Source organism: Podarcis liolepis, assembly GCF_965112155.1.
Source record: "Podarcis liolepis genome assembly, chromosome: 2".
Taxonomy (NCBI): Eukaryota; Metazoa; Chordata; class Lepidosauria; order Squamata; family Lacertidae; genus Podarcis; species Podarcis liolepis.
In genome coordinates, this window is record NC_139555.1 from 105,729,782 (window position 1) to 105,750,397 (window position 20,616).

At 47.7% G+C, this 20,616-nt stretch overlaps 1 protein-coding gene across 2 annotated transcripts in view; it reads right to left on the bottom strand.

Moving 5' to 3' along the window:
• CPNE9 (copine family member 9) overlaps positions 1-20,616 on the bottom strand; it is a 66,849-nt gene that overhangs the window by 38,611 nt on the left and 7,622 nt on the right. Inside the window, exons 2-5 of one of the 2 annotated variants that reach the window (XM_083492526.1) lie at positions 13,029-13,069; positions 5,122-5,168; positions 2,644-2,747; positions 2,150-2,189 (exon numbers count right to left, since the gene is read on the bottom strand). In XM_083492526.1, coding sequence (XP_083348652.1) covers positions 2,150-2,189; positions 2,644-2,747; positions 5,122-5,168; positions 13,029-13,069 — 232 coding nt within the window. Of the gene's footprint in view, positions 1-2,149; positions 2,190-2,643; positions 2,748-5,121; positions 5,169-13,028; positions 13,274-20,616 lie in introns of those variants that run through there. The other variant, XM_083492527.1, reaches the window with a different exon arrangement.

A 20,616-nucleotide genomic window follows, 5' to 3' on the forward strand; every position in this document is an offset into this window, starting at 1 on the left:
AGGCAGTCTAAAGGTAAACGGACCCCTGACCATTAGGTCCAGTTGTGACCGACTCTGGGGTTGCAGCGCTCATCTCGCTTTACTGGCCGAGGGAGCCGGCGTACAGCTTCCGGGTCATGTGGCCAGCATGACTAAGCCACTTCTGGCAAACCAGAGCAGCGCACGGAAACACCGTTTACCTTCCTGCTGGAGCAGTACCTATTTATCTACTTGCACTTTGACGTGCTTTCGAACTGCTAGGTTGGCAGGAGCAGGGACTGAGCAACGAGAGCTCACCCCGTCACGGGGATTCGAACTGCCGACCTTCTGATCAGCAAGTCCTAGGCTCTGTGGTTTAACCCACAGCACCACCCGTGTTCCTTAAGGCAGTCTACTGCTCTGCTATTTTTTGCCCATGCTATTTTTTGCCCATGCCCTGGAGTCGCTGTGCTCAGGCATGGAGCCAGGGTGGTGACTGTTTTTACACCAGGTGTGGTCTATGGTACACAAAAGCTGGCTGAGAGGGGTGCTGTCTCCCACCGCTGACCCCCTCCCAACCCGTGGCAAGGGCCGCAGCAAGAGCACTGCATGCAAAAAGTCCCACTTGCAATTGCTGGTGTCTCCAGGTAGAGCTTGGGACAGACTCTCACCTGGGAATGCCTGAGAGCTGCTGCTAGGCAGCATGTCAACAATGCTCTGTGTTCAATGGGCCGATCACAGGACATCCCAGAAATACAGAAGCCATCCCAGCTTCAGACTGGATCCTGGAACGTCCTGTTTTGGCTCCCGCAAAATCGCACCCCCCAAAAAAAATTGTGGGCCTGTGCTCTCTCGCGAGTCATGTGTCTCACACAGGAGAATGGCTCCAAAAGACGCGCATCCCGATTTTCCTCTGTGGCACGTTGGAGGGTATGCAACCCTCTGCCCTGTTGTAAGGCAATTTCCTATGTTGCTAACCTGGCTTGGTCTAGCCCAACCACACTCTACCCAGCTCCACCAGCAGAGGGCAGCGTGGCTGCTTCAAGGGGCGGAACTTAGCTTACCTTCTACGCAGGTCATAATGGGAAACGCAGCATGGAAATAAAATTCAAGATACAGGAGTTAGAGGCACCATCCCTGCTACTATTCAGGAACCCCCTAAGAGCTCCCTCACCTTACCCCAAATTTCCACTTTGGGCTTGGCTCAAAGCGTCCCCAAGAAATCTGTTCTGGAGAGACCCCAAACCCACTGTAAAACATGTCGTGTGAGCAAATGGCACAAACTGTGATCCCGACTAAACAGACAGCTCAGTTGTAGAGAGCGAGACTTTTCATCTCGGGGCTGTGGGTTCGAGTCCCACGTTGGGCAAGAAGGTTCCTGTATTGCGAGGGGTTGAACTATAGATGACTTGCGGTTCCAAATCTACAGTTCTATGATCAGGAGGAACTTTTGGATGGTAAGAGCTGGTGTTATGTACTGAGTTGAATAGGACCCAAAAGGCAGCAGTCTGATTGGTCCTAGAACAACAGGATTCAGAATGCAGCAGTCTGATTGGTCCACAGGAGCCACCCAATCCAGCTCCAGGTGGAAGTGAATCCGCAACCTGGTTGGCCTATTGGTGAATCCTGGAATTAGCCAATCACGTGGGACCCATTGTGTAAATCATGTATATAAAGCAGACATTCTGGGGGGAACTTCCATTCCTCCTCACCACTATGAGCTGAATAAAGGGCATGAAATCCACTCTTGACTCCGAGTATATTTCAGCTGCTTGACAGTGGAACAGGTTCCCTTGGAAGGTGATGGACTCTACTTCCCTAGAGGTTGTAAGCAGAGGTTGGATGGCCATCTGTCAAGGATGCTTCAGTTGAGATTCCTACATTTTCAGGGGGTTGGACTATATGGATCTTGTGGGCCATTCCAGATCTACAATTCTAAAATATCCTGGGCTCTCCAGATATTAATGCTCATTGCCCAAGGCAGATGGTTATTTTCCTGCCCAACAGTTTGTGTTCTTTTTTTTTGGGAAAACACAGCACTTCCCCCCTTCCTTCCTTCCTTCCTTCCTTCCTTCCTTCCTTCCTTCAACTTGCAACAGACTTTCCAGGACCTCAACTATAACTGCATTTTCTAGGTCCCATCTCTGCAGCAAACCCCTTTGCAGACGTATTTAGGGAGGTATGTACTCACGCTTTTGGGAAGGTTGCTAGTCTTGGAGTCCACATTGTAGCTGGGAAAAGCACAGAGAAAGTGCATTACTGCCTTGGTGTTAGAACATAACAGTGCCGGATTTACGTATAAGCTAAACAAGCTGTAGCTTAGGGCTCCACTCTCTTGGGGACCCCCAAAAAATTAACGGAAAAAACAACTGGATGTACATTTCCAAAATATAAGATAAGAAACTAATAAAATAAAACCTACATACAGTTAGAGCTTAATAATTATTTCACTATTCATATACATCTTCTTAATTGTATTTCAATGAGCCTCTTAATCTCAGGGTTGTGGGTTCGAGCCTTAATTTAGGGGGGTTGGACTAGATGACCCCCCAAGGTCCCTTCGGACTCCACCATTCTATGCTTCTATGAAAAGAGAACCAGGAATCAAGCAAGCAGAGGGGTGGTAAGAGAAAAGGGGGTCAGGGCAGGGGCACAAAGTCGGGGAGAGGACCAGAAGCGACTCACACATCAAAACGAAGGTTCTGCTTCTCCTCAAAGTAATAGTCAAGCACAAATTTCCGGACAAACTCTGGGTTCAGCGTGTTGTCGATCACCTCCGTGCGACCAAACTGGGACAGGGAGGTAAGAAAAAACACAAGGAGAAATGCAGAAGGTTAAAGAGGTGGCAGTTGCAACCCTGTGTTGCATATACGGACTGCGAACACACCACACCTTTAAACACCCTCCTTGGGGAGGAAATACCGTATTTTTCATCCCATAGGATGCTCCGTCCCATAGGACGCACCTAGTTTTTTTGGGGGGAAATAAAGGGGGGGGGAATTTCCTTTATTTACCCCCCAAAAGCAGGTCGGGGAAACCGAACCAGGTCGAGGAACAGCGGGATGGCGGCGCTGGGCCTCCCTGCTGTCCCCCGAGCTTGTGGGGCTGGCCGATGTCTGCCCAGCGCGAGGGGCGCTCTGTATCAGGGCGCCCCGCCCGCCGGGCGGCAGGCTGCTATCCGCAGCGTGGGGAGCCCTGCGGAGACTTCCTGCAGGGCTGCGGATGTGTTCCCGAAGCGCCGGGCTGCCTAGGCTGTGGATGTCTTCCTGAAGCCTGGAGAGTGAAAGGGGTCGGTGCGCACCGACCCCTCTCGCTCTCCAAGCTTCAGCGGAAGCCTGCATTCGCCCCATAGGACACACACAGATTTCCCCTTCATTTTTGGAGGGGGAAAAGTGCGTCCTATAGGGCGAAAAATATGGTAATCCTGGAAATTGGTGTGTTACAGGTGCTGGGAATTGTAGCATTGCGGTGGGGTAAACTGCAGTTCCCAGGATTCCTTGGGGGAAGCCATGCACTTTGCATGTTTGGTGTACAGTGGTACCTCGGGTTACATACGCTTCAGGTTACATACGCTTCAGGTTATAGACTCGGCTAACCCAGAAATAGTGCTTCAGGTTAAGAACTTTGCTTCAGGATGAGAACAGAAATTGTGCTCCGGCGGCCCGGCGGCAGCAGGAGGCCCCATTAGCTAAAGTGGTGCTTCAGGTTAAGAACAGTTTCAGGTTAAGAACGGAAGTCCGGAATGAATTAAGTAAGCTTGGCAGGGGGTTGGACTCGATGGCCCTTGTGGTCTCTTCCAACTCTATGATTCTATGTTTCTATAAGTACTTAACCCGAGGTATCACTGTATACTCAATCCTTGTATGTTTGCATGGAGGACAGGGCTGGCAGGGCTCTTGGGTTGTTGACTCACTAACCCTCCCAATCCATAGCTTAGATCAAGGGTGGCGAGTCTGTGGCCTTGCCAGGTGGTGTTGGTCGGCCCCAGCCAGCATGACCAATGGTCAGGGATGATGGGAGTTGTAGTCCAGGAATAGAAACAGTCTTTCGTTTTCAGATCCGGGAACTGCCTTTAACCCAAACACCCATTTGGGCCCACTGCTTATTTTTCTAAACATACATTTGTATGGTGACGGTCCTGCTGCCAAACCCCAACTGTTATGTATTCAGTGGTCTGAGCTTGAGTCTGGACTAAGGATTCTGAGCTCCTGATTTGATACATGTTGTCCAATCACAGAACACTTCAGGATTTGGGCCTCTGCCATTGGCCCTAGAACTCTTGAGATGTGATTCGCAGTTTGGAAGTTTAGACAGCCAATCACGTTGGGAGGGGGAGTGGCCCAACCTTTCAGAAATGTATATAAGCAGTTGCTTTGCCTCTGTTTCTCAGTTATGTAGTTCAATAAAGGTTCTTGCTGTTATCACTGTGTCTTGCCTTGTGGGAACCCACCTACACTTCGCTAACTTCGGTCTATACATGACCCAATGGCTCACCAGTGATCTAGAGGCCAACAGGTTTCCCACCCCAGCCTAGAAGAGCCACATGCCTCGGGCCAAAGCAAAGCTGTCCCTCCACAAAAAGTCAAGGTTTGGTGGAAGCGGCAGCTGCTGGGGAGCAATTTGCCCCCGAGCGCCAAGGAAGCTATACCCAGTGGTTGTTTCCTGGGCAGGATTTGGGTTGGAGGACCAGGCCCCAGGGTGAGAAACTCAGCAGGGCTGGGCTACCAGCTACCACATTTTGAAGCAAGTGGGACATTCTCATTCCAAACAGGGCGGGGGGCATATAAGACCCATCAAGTCTAGACTCTAAAATAAATCTAGCGGCAAGCACAGACCGCATCCGCCACGCCACCCACAGCACAGGGGGACTTCAGCGTCAGAGTTCAGATCTCCTGGATGCAACCGCAGCACCTGCCAAGTATGTCTGATGGTGACCATGTGGATTAGACTTGACAGAGGAAAGGTAGGCAGCAGGCAGCTCATTGGCTGACCTCCCAGCAGGTTTGACCAATGAGGGTCTGTGCTGTTAAATTGCGGCAAGGCCCACATTCTGCAACAAGAGTGCTTTCCCAGTTTGATGTAACAGGTGCGTTGGAAGCTGAAGGGTGTGTGTGTGTGTGTGTGTGTGTGTGTGTGTGTGTGTGTGTGCCTGCGGCTGCTCACCTCTCTCCATTCCTTGTCCGCAGTTCCTTGGATGTAAAGAATCACAACTGCAAGGAGAGATGTCAGAAGAACACATTCAGAGCAGAAAAAGAAATCTTATTCCGTACAATTGCATTTTTTACACATGCACTTGTGTTTTCCATGTCATACTCCCAAGGCACCTTTTGCAGCCAAAGGTTTTGTAGGCACCCTATATTTAAAACACACCTTCCCTTCAAAGAGTCACAGGAACTGTAGTTTCTTAAGGGTGCTGGGAAATGTAGGTGTGTTGCGGTCCCCAGGATTCTATTTGGGAAGGAATGCGCTTTAAATAGCTGGCAGGCACGCAGCTTAAGTTTTAATTGCACAATTGCTAGGTTTGTTGTAAGTATTATTATGTTTCATTATGTATTTTAATGATGGATGTTTATATTTTAGTGCCAGTGTAAGTTGTTTTTTTATATTTGTAAACGGCTTAGATGCCTGTCGTGGCATTAAGCTATATGTAAATTAATTAATAATAATTTCCCACTGTTCTGCAGGAGGTTTTCTGTTTTATAAGCTAAATTAAGAACAGACAATGGGTGCCAGCTGCAAATACAATACTAGGCAATATTGGAGTTTTAATGCTCCAACATCCCTGTCGTAGCTCAGTGGTAGATTTGACTTGGCCACATGCAAAGCTCTCGGATTCACTCCCTATCATTTGCAAGTGAGCCCGGAAAAGACACTCGAGAGAGATGCTGCCTGTCACCAGATAGTCTGACCTGGGATACAGCAACTTTTCCTATGTTCCCTGAGTACAGTGGTACCTTGGTTCTCAAACAACTTGGAACCCAAACGCTGCAAACCCGGAAGTAAGTGTTCCGGTTTGCAAACTTTTTTTGGAAGCTGAACATGCTCCGTCTTGAGTGTTATGCTTCCCTTTTGAGTGCCACACTTCCGTTTTGAGTGTTACGCTGAGGTCTGTCTGTTTTTGCGGCTCTTTTTGTTTTGTTTTTGTGACTGTGTGGAACCCAGTTCAGCTACCAATTGATTGATTGCCTTCATTTTATGGCTCAATGGTCTCATTAGATAGTAAAATTCATGTTATATTGCTGTTTTAGTGGTTGTTTTTAAAAGTCTGGAACGTATCAATCCATTTTGAATTACGCATTGGTTTTAGAACACTTTGGTTTTGGAACGGACTTCCGGAACGGATTAAGTTTGAGAACCAAGGTACCACTATACTGAGTACTAACTGGCTAGCACTGGTGCCGTCACAAACCCTCTCTTTCTAAAGCAGTTTGCAGTTCTTTTAAAATAGTTTCAGTAACTAAAAACAACAGCAAGGCAAGCATTAACTGTGGCTAGGTAAAGGTGTGCATGGCACTTAAAAAAAAATGTCAGCAGCCTGTTTGAAGCATGAGGCAAGGAGGAAGAGTGATGGACAAGGCAGCCTTTGAGTTACTAGTCCGTTGTGCAACTCTCCTTTAATTTGTGATGTTGAAAGGAAGCCAGGTTTCTACTGCGGGAGCAGAACCTGCTGTGATGTCTGTTTATATGTTATTGATCATCCATCAGCTACAATATCTTTTAATCTGTTGACAGTCCTAGCTTGCACCTTCATCACAGAGATTTCCTAAACAATGAGATTGGCATTTAAGATCAGGCGAAGCAAACGCTCCATGAGCTGCTTTTGCAATTTAGCCCGAAACTGCTCTGCAATATCATGAATTAGACAAAGCAGTGACAGCATTCTTTTAATAATGTGTCTACGCATCTTGTCACCATTGCTTTATTGGGAAATGTATCAAAACTACACATGGGTTATGACAAAAGCGGCCTAATGAATCATACGATAAATATTATATGTATAGCAATCACAATTAATATCAAGGCAAAGATTTAATATTACAGTGCCATATCCTGCCTTAACGTTTCTCCATCTTGGGCAATCCATTACCATCACCTGATCCAATATGTCAACACAATTAAATTCAGCGAGATTAATATTTCAGCTCAAATGCTGAACGCTATCATACCCATCTTCTCTGAATGGTTTTGCCATTTCTGAACTTTTAAAAGGACAGTTTTAAATGCCAGATCACTGATCAACAGAATTTCTCGGAGTTATGTCTGATATTAGTCGTATGCAGAGTAAACCCATTGAAATCAACTGACTTTTGTAAATGAGCATCTTAGCTGGGTGTCAGCCTCAGTGTATAACTTAAGCTATCTCAATTCCTGCTGAATGTCAGACTTTTAGATTTTTGCAGACATTAATGGATAGCAAATGTATTCAGCTTCCTGCTCCGAATCCAGCTTTTTAAAATAGCCTAACAAGATTCTCCTTGGATCCAGACCACATCTGCAATATTTTCTAATCAGTTATCTGGGACCAAAACATCTGTATTCATGTATTTATCAAGTCAATCTTTACATGACTGCATCACCAACAAATGGAACATATCAGGTAGATTTTGTCAAGTTTCCATGGTTATCAAATGCCACTGTACCAAAACCTTAAAACAGCACTACTATGGGGCTGAAATTGAACTGGAGGACCCCAAGGTCCCTGCCAAGTCAATGGTTTTATGGTTGCAAAACTGATTTCCTGAGGCAAAAGACAAGATGGGGCCTTCTCCTGGTCCATAAACACAGAATAAAGGAATCATAGAACTGTAGAGATGGAAGGGATCCCACGGGCCATGTAGTTCTGCTGTGGTGGAATCACAGCTAGAGGATCCCTGACAGATCCAACGTCTGTTTGGAAACCTCCAGCAAAGGAAAGAGTCCATCACTTTCTGGAATGGTAGTGTAAACTTACTTCAGTACTGGCCACAAGCAACATTCTCTATTGTGCCTGAGGTTTTTGCAGGGCTGGAAAGGAACAACCCAGTATCTGACGCGGCCACTTTGCTTTAGAGATAATGGCAGGGCCACCTGTCAGTCTGGACAACAGGAAGATTGCCATGTACCCCAGCCTGTGTCTGGGAAAAGCTGTTTTATTTCCGTGAATGTTGTGCTATGTTCCACATTGACATGCTCAGGCTGCAATGATGTGATGCAGTCACAGGGAACCTCTGGCCTCCAGGCCCAAAGAAGCCTGTCAGAGGTCCCTGGGGCTGTTTCTACCTGGCCACACGCACCTGCCACTCACCTGCAAAGGAAGATTGGGGAGACTAAAGAGTACATTCTAGGCCAGTCCTTTGCAAGCGCAGCTGACATTTGATGCTCTAAGGCATGGTGTGTGTGTGTGTGTGTGTGTGTGTGTGTGTGTGTGTGTTTGCAATCAAGCAGGGCATACCTTTTATGAAATAAATAAATAAAAATGAAACTTGGCAAACCGCTCTGCTGGGATCGGATGCACTTGGGAGCTTCCGACGGCATCGGAAGTCTGCTAAAAGCAGCGCTGCTTTTAGCAAACATCTGATCCAGCCAGGAACTCCTGCAAAGAGGAGCTCCCTAGCGTATCCGACCACAGCAGAGCGGCTTGCCTTTGCCAGCGCGACTTGCCTTTGGCACCAAACTGAAGCTGTGTTTAATGCAAGCTGCACCGCTACGTCTAGGGGCTGGATTCACTGAACGTTTTACTACAGCAGGCCACTGCCAAGTGCCAAGCCCAGCCCAGCCCCCTTGCCAAATGTAGCCCACAACTGGATCTGGTTCACTGGCCAAAAGGAGTTCCCTTGCTGTTGATGTAATGGGACGTTCACAAACATCCTGAGGTCACGGAATGTTTACAATCAATATAGCTGTTGTGAGGGAAGTGGGCATTTTGGCTGGGAGTAAACCTCTTCAAGGGCTGTGAGGTATGGGGGTGTCACAGGGCCATATAGCTGGCTGGGGAGGTAGTGAGATGGCTCCGTTGAAAACAAAAGAGGCGCAAAATGAGGGGAGTAAAAAATAATAATCAGGCAGACTGATTATTTCACGTTGATTCAAAGTTAAGCAGCCAAATATTTAGCAAGAATATTTACATTAAAAAACATTAAAGCCTTTTAAACTCGGTCTTCAGCCAAAAAGGCTCCCAGAGCGGCTTATGAAGATCATTAAGGCGGCACACGTTCGTAGAAAGGATTTTATGTAAGCATTGTTGATTTTATATTCATGTACAACAGCTGATAAAATAAAATGTAACTAGGTCATTTCAGGAACACATTGTCCACACAGTGAATGCAGAAAATTCACATTCTAGCTACTGAATAGGTTATTCCTCCCCATGTAATTAACTAGAAGCCATCTTTTAAAAAAAGGAGTCTATTTAAAAAGTCATTTTTAGATATATGTCAGTGTTGTTAACTTCACCACAACTGTAGCATCCCACAATGCCTGGAGCCATCCCTCCTTGAACCCCTAATGTTTTAAAATATTGGGCGTTTCTAGGTGACCTGTTTACTGAGCATTCGTTTCTGATTTGCTTGCAGGGAGGTTAGATGATGTTGTGGCAAAGTGAGCGTCACCCCACACTTTCCTAGTGCATTTTCCCGTCACACTCCTTAACGCAAAAAAAAAAGTCCGCCGTTTTGAAGAAGCGGCTTTGTTTTGCAAGGCGACCCAGTCAACAAACAGCGCAGCCTGAATCCGCTGCCATGTGACTGAATCCCACGTGACGGTTCTGGTAGTGCCCTTCGAAAGAAGCCCTTGCCAAAAGTCTCTGCTCGTCTCGCAGTCATTATGAGGCTGATCCCACTTAAAAGGGACACCTGGGCTTTCTGTGGTTCAGCCACAGACTCTCTGTAATTGGATGCCCCTTTTAGACATTCACCAGAATGTCTCCTCTGAGACAGCCTCTCTCTGTGTGTGTATGTGTCTGTGTATGTCTGAATCCTGTCTCTGGGGCCTCAAATCTGCTGAGAGATTATGTAGACCGCTGTTGCCGTACAAGCAGGTACATGAGCTGGTCTCTACAGCTGGATAATTCCACAATCCACGTTAAACAAACTGCGGCTTCACACTTGCTTCCTCCCATCTTTCCATTGAGCTCCTCCTCACATTTCTTCAGGATATGTTTCTACATTGTGTCCCAGAACTAAGCCTGACTCAGTTCAAGGAAACCTAGGCTACATGTTGGTAAAAGGTAAAGGGACCCCTGAGCATTAGGTCCAGTCGTGACTGACTCTGGGGTTGCGGTGCTCATCTCGCTTTATTGGCCGAGGGAGCCGGCGTACAGCTTCTGGGTCATGTGGCCAGCATGACTAAGCTGCTTCTGGCGAACCAGAGCAGCGCATGGAAACGCCGTTTACCTTCCCACCGGAGCGGTACCTATTTATCTATTTGCACTTTGACGTGCTTTCAAACTGCTAGGTGGGCAGGAGCAGGGACCGAGCAACGGGAGCTCACCCTGTTGCGGGGATTAGAACCGCCGACCTTCTGATTGGCAAGTCCTAGGCTCTGAGCCCTCTGTTTGTGCAACTGAAATAAATGGCAACTTCCCCCCTGCCTCCATTTCTCTCCCCTTTCTCTCTTGCCTCCCCATTTTTAAATTACAGCATGCAAGCTCCTCAGGGCAGGCAGCTGTCCTCCTCTGTTTTGTAAAATGCCCTTCACATTGAGGGCTTGTCTACGGGATGGGGCATAAAATTCCTCCAGGGCTACCATCTATTTACACTAGAAACCCAAAGGGGTAGGCCTCTTAGATCGGCGACAGAACATCTGAACCTAGGACGTCCTAGGTTAAGACCCCAAGGTCTCCATGGGACAAATGTAAGGTTCTGCACTAAGGCAGAAAGAACCAGCAGCACAAATATAAGATGAGGGATGCCTGGCTTACTAGTAAGTAAAGGGACCCCTGACCATTAGGTCCAGTCATGGCCAACTCTGGGGTTGCGGCGCTCATCTCGCTTTATTGGCCGAGGGAGCCTGCGTACAGCTTCCAGGTCATTTGGCCAACATGACTAAGCCGCTCCTGGCAAAACCAGATCAGCGCGCGGAAACACCGTTTACCTTCCCGCCAGAGTGGTACCTATTTATCTACTTGCACTTTGATGTGCTTTCGAACTGCTAGGTTGGAGGAGCTGGGACCGAGCAACGGGAGCTCACCCCATCGCGGGGATTCGAACTGCCGACCTTCTGATCGGCAAGTCCTAGGCTCTGTGGTTTAACCCACAGCGCGACCCACGTCCTCGGCTTACTAGTAGTACATGTGAAAAGGTCCCAGGGATTTTGGTGGATCACAGGCTTAACATGAGTCAACAGTGTGATGCAATGGCAGAAAAGGCTAATGCTATTCTAGGCTACATCAACAGAAGTCTAGTGTCCAGATCAAGGGAAGTCATAGTACTGCTCTATTCTGCCTTGGTCAGACCACACTTGGAAGACTGTGTCCAGTTCTGGTACCACAATTTAAGAAGGATGTTGACAAGCTGGACCATGTGCAGAGGAGGGTGATCAAGATGATCAAGGGAGGGTCTGGAAACCAAGCCTTGTGAGGAACAGTTGAAGGAGCTGGGTGTGTTTAGCATGGAAAAGAGGAGACTAAGAGGAGAGGTGATAGCCATCTTCAAACATCTCAAGGGCTGTCAGATGGAAAATGGAGCATGCTTCTTTGCTCCTGCTCTGGAGGGTAGGACTCTAACCAGTGGCTTCAAGCAATAAGAAAGGAGAGTCCGACTGAAAATACGGAAGAACTTTAAGAGCTGTTCGACAGGGGAACAGACTCCCTCAGAAGGGGGTGGACTCTCCTTCCTTGGAGGTTTTCAAGCAGATGCAAACTTTTTCAAGCAGTCAGCAAACTTTTCCAGCAGGGGGCCGGTCCACTGTCCCTCAGACCTTGTGGGGGGCCAGACTATATTTTGAAGGGAAAAAATGAATGAATTCCTATGCCCCACAAATAACCCAAAGATACATTTTAAATAAAAGCACACATTCTACTCTTTACATAGGCACCAGGCAGGCCCCACAAATAACCCAGAGATGCATTTTAAATAAAAGGACAGATTCTACTCGTGTAAAAACATGCTGATCCCTGAACCGTCTGCGGGCCGGATTTAGAAGGCGATTGGGCCGCATCCAGCACCCGGGCCTTAGTTTGCCTACCCATGTACTAAGGGCCCAACAGTTTCCTATTTTATAGGACACATCTGCTATATGTCTACTCAGGAGTAATGCCCACTGAGTTCCATGGAACCTGTTCTCAGGTGACTGCCATGAAAGATTGCAGCCTCAGCTCTTGTAGACAAGAGATGGGAGAAAAAGCAGGCTATGAGATGAGAAGTTGGCATTTAAGCAATGGGGGGAACCTCACGGCATGAGAAATGTTCCAGGCTTGCAGGCATAATGAGCTGTCTGCCTGTCTACCCATTGTCCATTGGAGGAGGATTAATTCTGATGAGAACGAGGTTTCCCCCATTAGCTATATTAGGAAAAAGCTCCACGACAGATGTGAAGGCGTTAGAATCCATTTTCAGCAGCGGTGAGATTTAATTGGGCAGCATCTATTGGTCACTGGGCACCAGTGGGGGCTGGTTGGGCGGAAGGCAGGGAGGCCACCAGTAGGGGGAGCCAGAGCCAACGGCAGGCACAGCTGCCCCCTGATTGGCTGTGAATATGAAAGCAGGCAGGTGGGGTCGGTTGAGGGCAGGCTGAAGGTTGGTGGGGCAGTGCCCCTTCCACCCTCATGGGCCACCTTCTACTGGCCATTTCTAAGGTTCAAGCCAATTTTCTGCTTTCTCGTAGTACGATAAACAAGTAAGATTTTATTGCAAATGTTTTAATTGTTTTGTAAGCACTGCCATTATTTGACTTCACTTCAGTAGTGCTTTGAGGTGGACCAGAAGATCTTCCTGCCCTCCGTGCTGCCCAGGTGGTGAAGCAGATTCTAGCAGCCAACCTACTTGACAAATCTTCTTTGGGCTTTTCGACCAGATTCGTCACCTCCCTCCAAGGACAGTGACATACTGCCCGCCCCACCTCCTCACCAAGTATCGACAGCTTGGCACACTTACCAGGATCAGACTTGGAGAAAGTATCCATGTCCAAAAGGTTCCTGGGGAGATCGATAAGCAAAGGGGTAGAAAAAGAAAGATAAGAATGTGAGTTTGGAAATAAGAGAAAGACCGGAAAGTGAAGTGAAGTGAAGTGAAGTGAAGTGAAGTGAAGTGAAGTGGTGTGTATTTGTGTGTGAGAGAGATTGAGATATTGAGGTCCCATCTACACTATGCTTCTAAAGCAGTATCATACCACTTTAAACAGTCATGGCTCCCCCACAAGGAATCATGGGAAATGTGGCATGTTAAGGGTGCAGAGAGTCGCTAAGAGACCCCTATTCCTCTCAATTCTCTGCAAGGGACTCTGGGAATCGTAGTTCTGTGAGGAGACGAGGGGTCTCCCAAGAATTCTCAGCACCCTAACCAAACTACAGCTCCCAGGATTCTTTGGGGGAAGCCGCGACTGTTCATAATACGGCTTCAAATATGCAATGGTGCAGGCAGGGCTTACGGATCAAAGTTATAAGCCTAGGATTTGTTCCCTTCCCTTCCGTTTCCCCCGACAGCAAAGTCACCTTGACCGTTCTCAGCCGCTTCCCTTCTCTTGTGTTGTTAGCTTTATTAATGCATCTGAATTAAGATCATTAAAAGAGGCAATCAAATCCGTAGTCAGTCGCAGCTTCGTGCTGGAGAGAGGAGGAAAGAGCCAATTCACAGCCCTCTCTGCCCCCAAGAAAATCCTCAGGGAAGAATTTCTAAGCAGTAGACCTGAGAATGAAAACAAGGAAGATGAGGGGGCAAGGTGAGTCTACTTACAGGCCCCCCTCATGGCGAGACCTTGTGCCCTTATTGTATGCAGAATCCCTTCCCCTCTGTTGCTAGGACACTTCAACTGAGGTTTAAGTACAATTAACAGTCACGATTGCCAGGCTATTGTCACAGATCTGACTCCAGCTGGGTGAGAAAACCCAGCAGTTCTGTATTCAGCCCAGAACTCTGCAAACAACTTGAATAAGCAACTGAAATTTAAATCTCTCCCTTGGTCACAGAAGTATACCATTCGGGAGGCTGCCAGCCAGTGTTGGCAATACTGACTGAGCTAGATGGACAAGTGGCCTGTCCCAATTGAAGGCAACTCCCTATGTTTGGCAAGCTTCCGGCTAATCGGTTATCTTCTTCACTGTTGTAATTTTTCAGGGGTTATTTTAATATTCCCCCTGAAAATAATACAAGCAAAGCTCCCTTAAGTTTCTAGTCAAGAAGGAAGATTAGTTTGAACATGTGCAGAGGTCTTAGGACATGGGCGTAGTCAAGATTTAGCTGCCCCCCTAAATCAATACAAACCAAGTAGGGTGGTTTGAGAGGTCAGGGGGCAGCATTTTAGGTAATAATGCATAGACCACTCCAATCTCTGAGGTGATGGACAAATAGGAACGTTCAAGCCAAACAGAAGTTATCATTTTCCTGGATTGCTTTCTTTCCCCATCTGTGGGTCAGCAAAATTGGTCATGCTCCCCCTCTGAGCTAGGCAAATCCTTGTTTTCCACTACAGTAAGCCTGCAACTTATGCACATTTAACTTGTGCGCATACAGCTTTGCGGGCTTGGCAAAAAATGTAGAAAGAAAGAGAATAGGTAAAAGTTAAAAGGCAAAGGACCCCTGGACGGTTAAGTCCAGTCAAAGGCGTCTATGGGGTTGCGGTGCTCATCTCGCTTTCAGGCCAAGGGAGCCAGCGTTTGTCCACAGACAGCTTTCTAGGTCATGTGGCCAGCAGGACTAAACCGCTTCTGGTGCAACGGAACACAGTGACGGAAACCAGAGCGCATGGAAACGCCGTTTACCTTCCCGCTGCAGCAGTACCTATTTATTTACTCTAGGGGTTGTCAACTTGGTCCCTACCGCCCACTAGTGGGCGTTTCAGGATTCTAGGTGGGCGGTAGGGGGTTCTATGGCACAAGCTGAATCCTCCTTCCATCGAGCACTGGTGGGTGGTAAGGAAATTTCACCATCAAGAAAGATACATTAACAGGTCATAGGTATAAAAAGGTTGACTACCCTGATCTACTTGCACTGGCGTGCTTTCGAACTGCTAGGTTGGCAGGAGCTGGGACAGAGCAATGGGAGCTCACCCCATCGTGCGGATTCGAACTGTTGACCTTCCGATCGGCAAGCCCAAGAGGCTCAGTGGCTTAGACCAGCATTTCCCAACCTTGGGCCTCCAGCTGTTTTTGGACTACAACTCCCATAATCCTCAGCTAGCAAGACCAGTGGTCAGGGATGATGGGAATTGTAGTTCGAAAACAGCTGGAGGCCCAAGGTTGGGAAACACTGGACCACAGCGCCACCCGCATCCCAGAAAGAAATAATACAGGGGCAGGAAAGCGGTGGACGTCCAGGGGGGGAAAAGGCTTTGGCAATCCCACCCACCATCGAACCCAAAGTGATTATATGTGATTTTTGCTTTAGGCATGATCCCTGGAACGTAACCCCTGTAAAGTTGTGGGCTTAATGTACACAGAATCACACATTTAATACGGAGCTTGTGAACTCTTTCATTTTAAAAAAAGAAGAAGCAGCAAGATACTAGTGCATCTTGGTTAGAAAAGGTTGGTAACTCATTTTTTTTTAAAAAAAGCAACTTTCTAGCCCTTATGGTTGATTAGAAACACTTGGAGACTCATTCATATTTTTTTTAAAAGCCATCCTGGTGAGTTAGAAAAGCTTGGAAACCCTTGGCTGTGGTGTGGTGCAGTTTGACAAACCAGATGTGTGGGGGGTGGGGGCAGCGAGGCCAAAACAATCGCAGTGGGGCAGGGAGTACATCTCTCTTTCATGCCTTTCCCCCACGAGCGATCCTCTCATCTCCTTGCTCTCTCTGCCACCCCTGCCCTTGCCGAACACTTTCCCATTCTTTGAAACTGTTAATCTTAGAAACCGAATGAATTATGTAGCCAAACTGGATATATGCAGATGTACCCGAGTTGCATAATTCATTCTGAGTACAGATCTGAGGTTTCCATGGAACAGAAGTCAGGAGGCTTTCGATGCTGAGTGCGTCCGGCCTGCTCTCAGGGCAACATTCGTCTCCCCCCCTCAGCCCCCAACGTGTACTAAATCGGCATGCTGTTACGGAGCGTTAGGGCAGATGCTTTGGCCTCCCACAGAAGGACAGGTCAAGGAAGCTGGTTATCAACACTGGGCCTACAGGCTCCCCACCCTGACCAGCAGCCCCCATTCATTTCAATCATTCCAGCGGGGCAGCTGTGGGAGGCACCATCTGCACTAGGGTGGCTTAGCAGTCAATCCCTCTTCCCAGGGAAGTACTGGGAGCAGGTGGCGCTGTGGTCTAAACCACTGAGCCTCTTGGACTTGCCGATCGGAAGGTCGGCAGTTCAAATCCCTGCGACGGGGTGAGTTCCCGTTGCTCTGTCCCAGCTCCTGCCAACCTAGCAGTTCGAAAGCACACCAGTGCAAGTAGATAAATAGGTACCACTGCAGAGGGAAGGGAAATGGTCCTGTTGTGCCAGAAGCGGTTTAGTCCTGCTGGCCACATGACCTGGAAAGCTGTCTGTGGACAAACACCGGCTCCCTTGGCCTGAAAGCGAGATGAGTGCCGCAACCCCATAGTCGCCTTTGACTGGACTTAACCGTCCAGAGGTCCTTTGCCTTTTTTTTTTACCCAGGGGATTCTGGGAATTGTGGCTCTGGGAGGGGAATAGGGGCCTCCTAACAACTCCCAGCCTACTTAACAAACTACACGCCCTAGGATTCTTTGTGGGAGGCCATGACTCTTTAAAGTGGCATGATACTGCCTTAAATGCATCGCACTTGATTCATCTTTTTCTCATAGCTAGGCAATAGGTAGCCATTAGGTGAAACTCGGTTGGGGAGGACATCTCTCGCACCCCAGGCAAAGGCCCAGCCTGAACAGGAAGCATTTTTAGCCCTTCCTGGGTAAAGCCAAGAGCCAGAGCTGTGCGAGAGGAACCACTCCTGTGTTCTTTACTCAAGGGAAGGGTTGAGAAACTTGTGGCCCCTCGCCCTGCAAATGTGGCTGGGCAGCAGCTGTCGTTCACCCCAGCCAGCATGGCCAACCGTCATGGATCATGGGAGTTGTAGTTCATCCCTTTCAGGCTGCACGCAGTCCATCCCTGCTTCAGGGAGATGCATCCCTGGTGGTCCACACAGGTGGGGACAGGAAACAGTGCTCCTACATCTTCAAGAGTTTTATAGAAGAGTTTTGTGAGACTGATGAAATACAGTTCATCAAAGAGGTTCAGTGCTGTTGTGTGTGGACTGAATTGGCACAATAGATGATTAATAAAAAAAACATGTACTACAGGCGACTCCCCATTTATGCACATTTAAGGTATGTATGAACATGCACACGGCCATCACCACAAACCCAGAAATGCGAAAACAGTCTCTAGCAATCCTTTGCAAGTGCAGTCCTTAGTAGCCTTTGCACTGGCCTTTGAGGTCTATGGAGAGTTGGAGTTTGAGAAAGGAGGTTTGGAGGGTGTTTGGAAGCTTTTTCAACGGTGTCCCCAGTATACGTGATTTCACTTAAATGCACGGAGCCTCAGAATGTAAAGATAAATTTAAAGGACCCCTGGACGGTTAAGTCCAGTCAAAGGGGCAGTTGCCTATAATTGGCTTTCCAATGCTACAACATCTGTGTATCTTTTGTGGGGGTGTCAATGGCCACTGCTAATGAGCCGATGATCACAGTCGGTACTGCATGTCTTTCCCTCCTGACCTCACTGTTTACAACTCCGTATAATGCAGCTGACAAAACAGAGCGCGATCCGTAAAACCTTACGATGCCACAACAAATTTGTTAATGTGTCACAGCACTCCTTCCTTATCCCTGTAAGAGACTAACACTTCCGATAACCTAGTATCGTGTCTATTTTGGTCTAAAGAAGCCCTGCACAAAATGAGGGGCTCCTCCATCTAAATAACTGGAGAGTTGCATCCCCTTAAAGGCTCCTCCAAATTGGCATTCTTCCTTATTTGCTTGTACAAAACATCCGCAGAGGTTAAATCTGGTCTTTACTGAGTATTTGTTCCAACTGGTATGTGGGGAAGTTACACGACGGCGAATGTTCATTCTACACTCATCCTGGGGAATTACACCTCTTGCCTCATTAATTCATTAGTTCGTTCCACACTTTTCAGCGGTCTTCCAGTCACTTTCTAAACAGCAAAAAGTCTGGTTGCTCTTGCTGTTGTTTTAAGTGCTACAGGGTGCTATAATTCACTTTAGTTGCACAGACCTAACTTTCTCGGCGCGCGCTTGAATCCCACCTGCAAAAAAGGACTAGCGAGCTTATTGTGGGATAGGCTTTCAGAGGGTTTAAGGAAGCTTGCGCTGCAAAAACTGCTGGGACCCACCCTGGAACCTCATGGCGAAAGGTGGTAAATAAATCAAAATGATAATAAATAAAGTGATCATAATAATTTGTGACATCAGCCTCTTTGCTGGATCCGCTTTCTTGCTGTTCTGCATCTGTGCTGCTGCTGCTGCTGCTGCTTCTACAGCATTCTGCACTTTGGGCCCAAGATGCAGAAGGTGCGTAGCAGGAAGCAAGGCGAGGGAAAATCCCCTGGAGATTGCAAGCATCGCTTCCAATCCGATTACGTGCAACTCAAGCCTGCTTCGTGGCCACCCTGTCTGCCTTCCCTGGCCCCTGTGTGCTCCTTAACAGCAGCCCAGATCAAGTTAATCTACGGGCACTTTCCCCAAAACAACTTCTGCCTGTAGACACGAGGCTGTCAAAGGAGTTTCGTCTGCTGCTAAACGAAGCAGAAACACAAATTCTCTCATTATGGGCTGCGCCAGGCAGAAATCAGGCTCTTTTCTTTTTTTATATATATGTTGCTATTACAGAATCAAATAAGAACCTCTTGAAGAACTTCCTGACAGTAAGAGCTGTTTGACAGTGGGATTTGCTGCCAAGGAGTGTGGTGGAGTCTCCTTCTTTGGAGGTCTTTAAGCAGAGGCTTGACAACCATATGTCAGGAGTGCTCTGATGGTGTTTCCTGCTTGGCAGGGGGTTGGACTTGATGGCCCTTGTGGTCTCTTCCAACTCTATGATTCTATGATGACAGTACACCTTTCTGCACAGGGCAGGTCCAATACCTGAGGCACAGCAGCCATCAACAAGCCAAGGTTGTCCTCAGCATACCTGTCCTGCGCAGCCACAACGTAACAACAAAACTAACTCAGCACAGATGGTTTTACCACCCCAAGTCAAATTCTACTGTATAGGAACACACTGAGACACACCGTTGCTCCATATAGCTGAGTATTGTCTGATGGGAGGTGTTTCTCTGGGGCTTCAGCCAGGGGTCTCTTTCTCTCCGAGTCCTAACTGAGATGCTTTACAGCTGAGCCATGGCCCTAATTGTAGAATTACAGAGTCGTAGAGTTGGAAGGGACCACGAGGGTCATCTAGTCTGACCCCCTGCAATGTAGGAACCTTTGGTCCAACGTGGGACTCGAATCCACAACCATGATGAGATTAACAGTCTGATGCTTCTACCGACTGAGGTATACATCATGTCATCTGGTTTTCCAAATCAGCTTTTGTTCGATTCCCCTCATTCCAACCCAGGCAGGACATTTGTCACCCTAACATTTTACGTTCATTAGGACAAAAAACAACAACCCAGTGGCAAAAAACAAAACGAAAGAAAAACCAATAGATTTTTGGGAATATGTGATGTTCCATCTCCTTTTTGCTCACAGAGGAAGAAGACGGAAAATGGCAAGTGGCTGAAATTCGGAGGCATTGTTTACTACAGCGGTACCTCGGGTTACAGACGCTTCAGGTTACAGACTCCGCTAACCCAGAAATAGTACCTCGGGTTAAGAACTTTGCTTCAGGATGAGAACAGAAATCGTGCGGCGGCAGCAGGAGGCCCCATTAGCTAAAGTGGTACCTCAGGTTAAGAACAGTTTCAGGTTAAGAACGGACCTCCAGAACAAATTAGGTTCTTAACCCGGGTCCCGGGGTACCACTGTACTTGCAGGGATCTTACAACAGCCTTTCCTAATCTGTGATCCTCCAAATGTTGTGAGACTCCAGTGCCCATGAGTCTCAACCTGCATAGCTAATGGTCAGAGATGATGGCTGAGGATGATGTAGCCCAAGAACAGCTGGAGGGCAAGTTAGGGAAGTTTGTCCTAGAAGGACTATGTGGTAGGTTTCTACTTGGCTACTAACAACTGGATAGCTCAGTTGGTTAGAGCACGGTGCTGATAACACCAAGGTCGCAGGTTTGATCCCCATATGGGGCAGTGGCATATTCCTGCAATGCAGGGAGTCGGACTAGATCAGTGTTTCCCAAACTCAGGTCTCCAGCTGTTTTTGGACTACAACTCCCAGCATCCCTAGCTAGCAGGACCAATGGTCAGGGATGATGGGAACTGTATTCCAAAAAGAGTTGGAGACCCAAGTTTGGGAAACACTGGACTAGATCAGGGGTCTGCAACCTTTAAGACAAAAAGAGCCACTTGGACCCGTTTCCGAAGAAAAAACAACTGGGAGCCGCAAAACCATTGCGACATTTAAAACAAATATATCTCCGGAGCCACGAT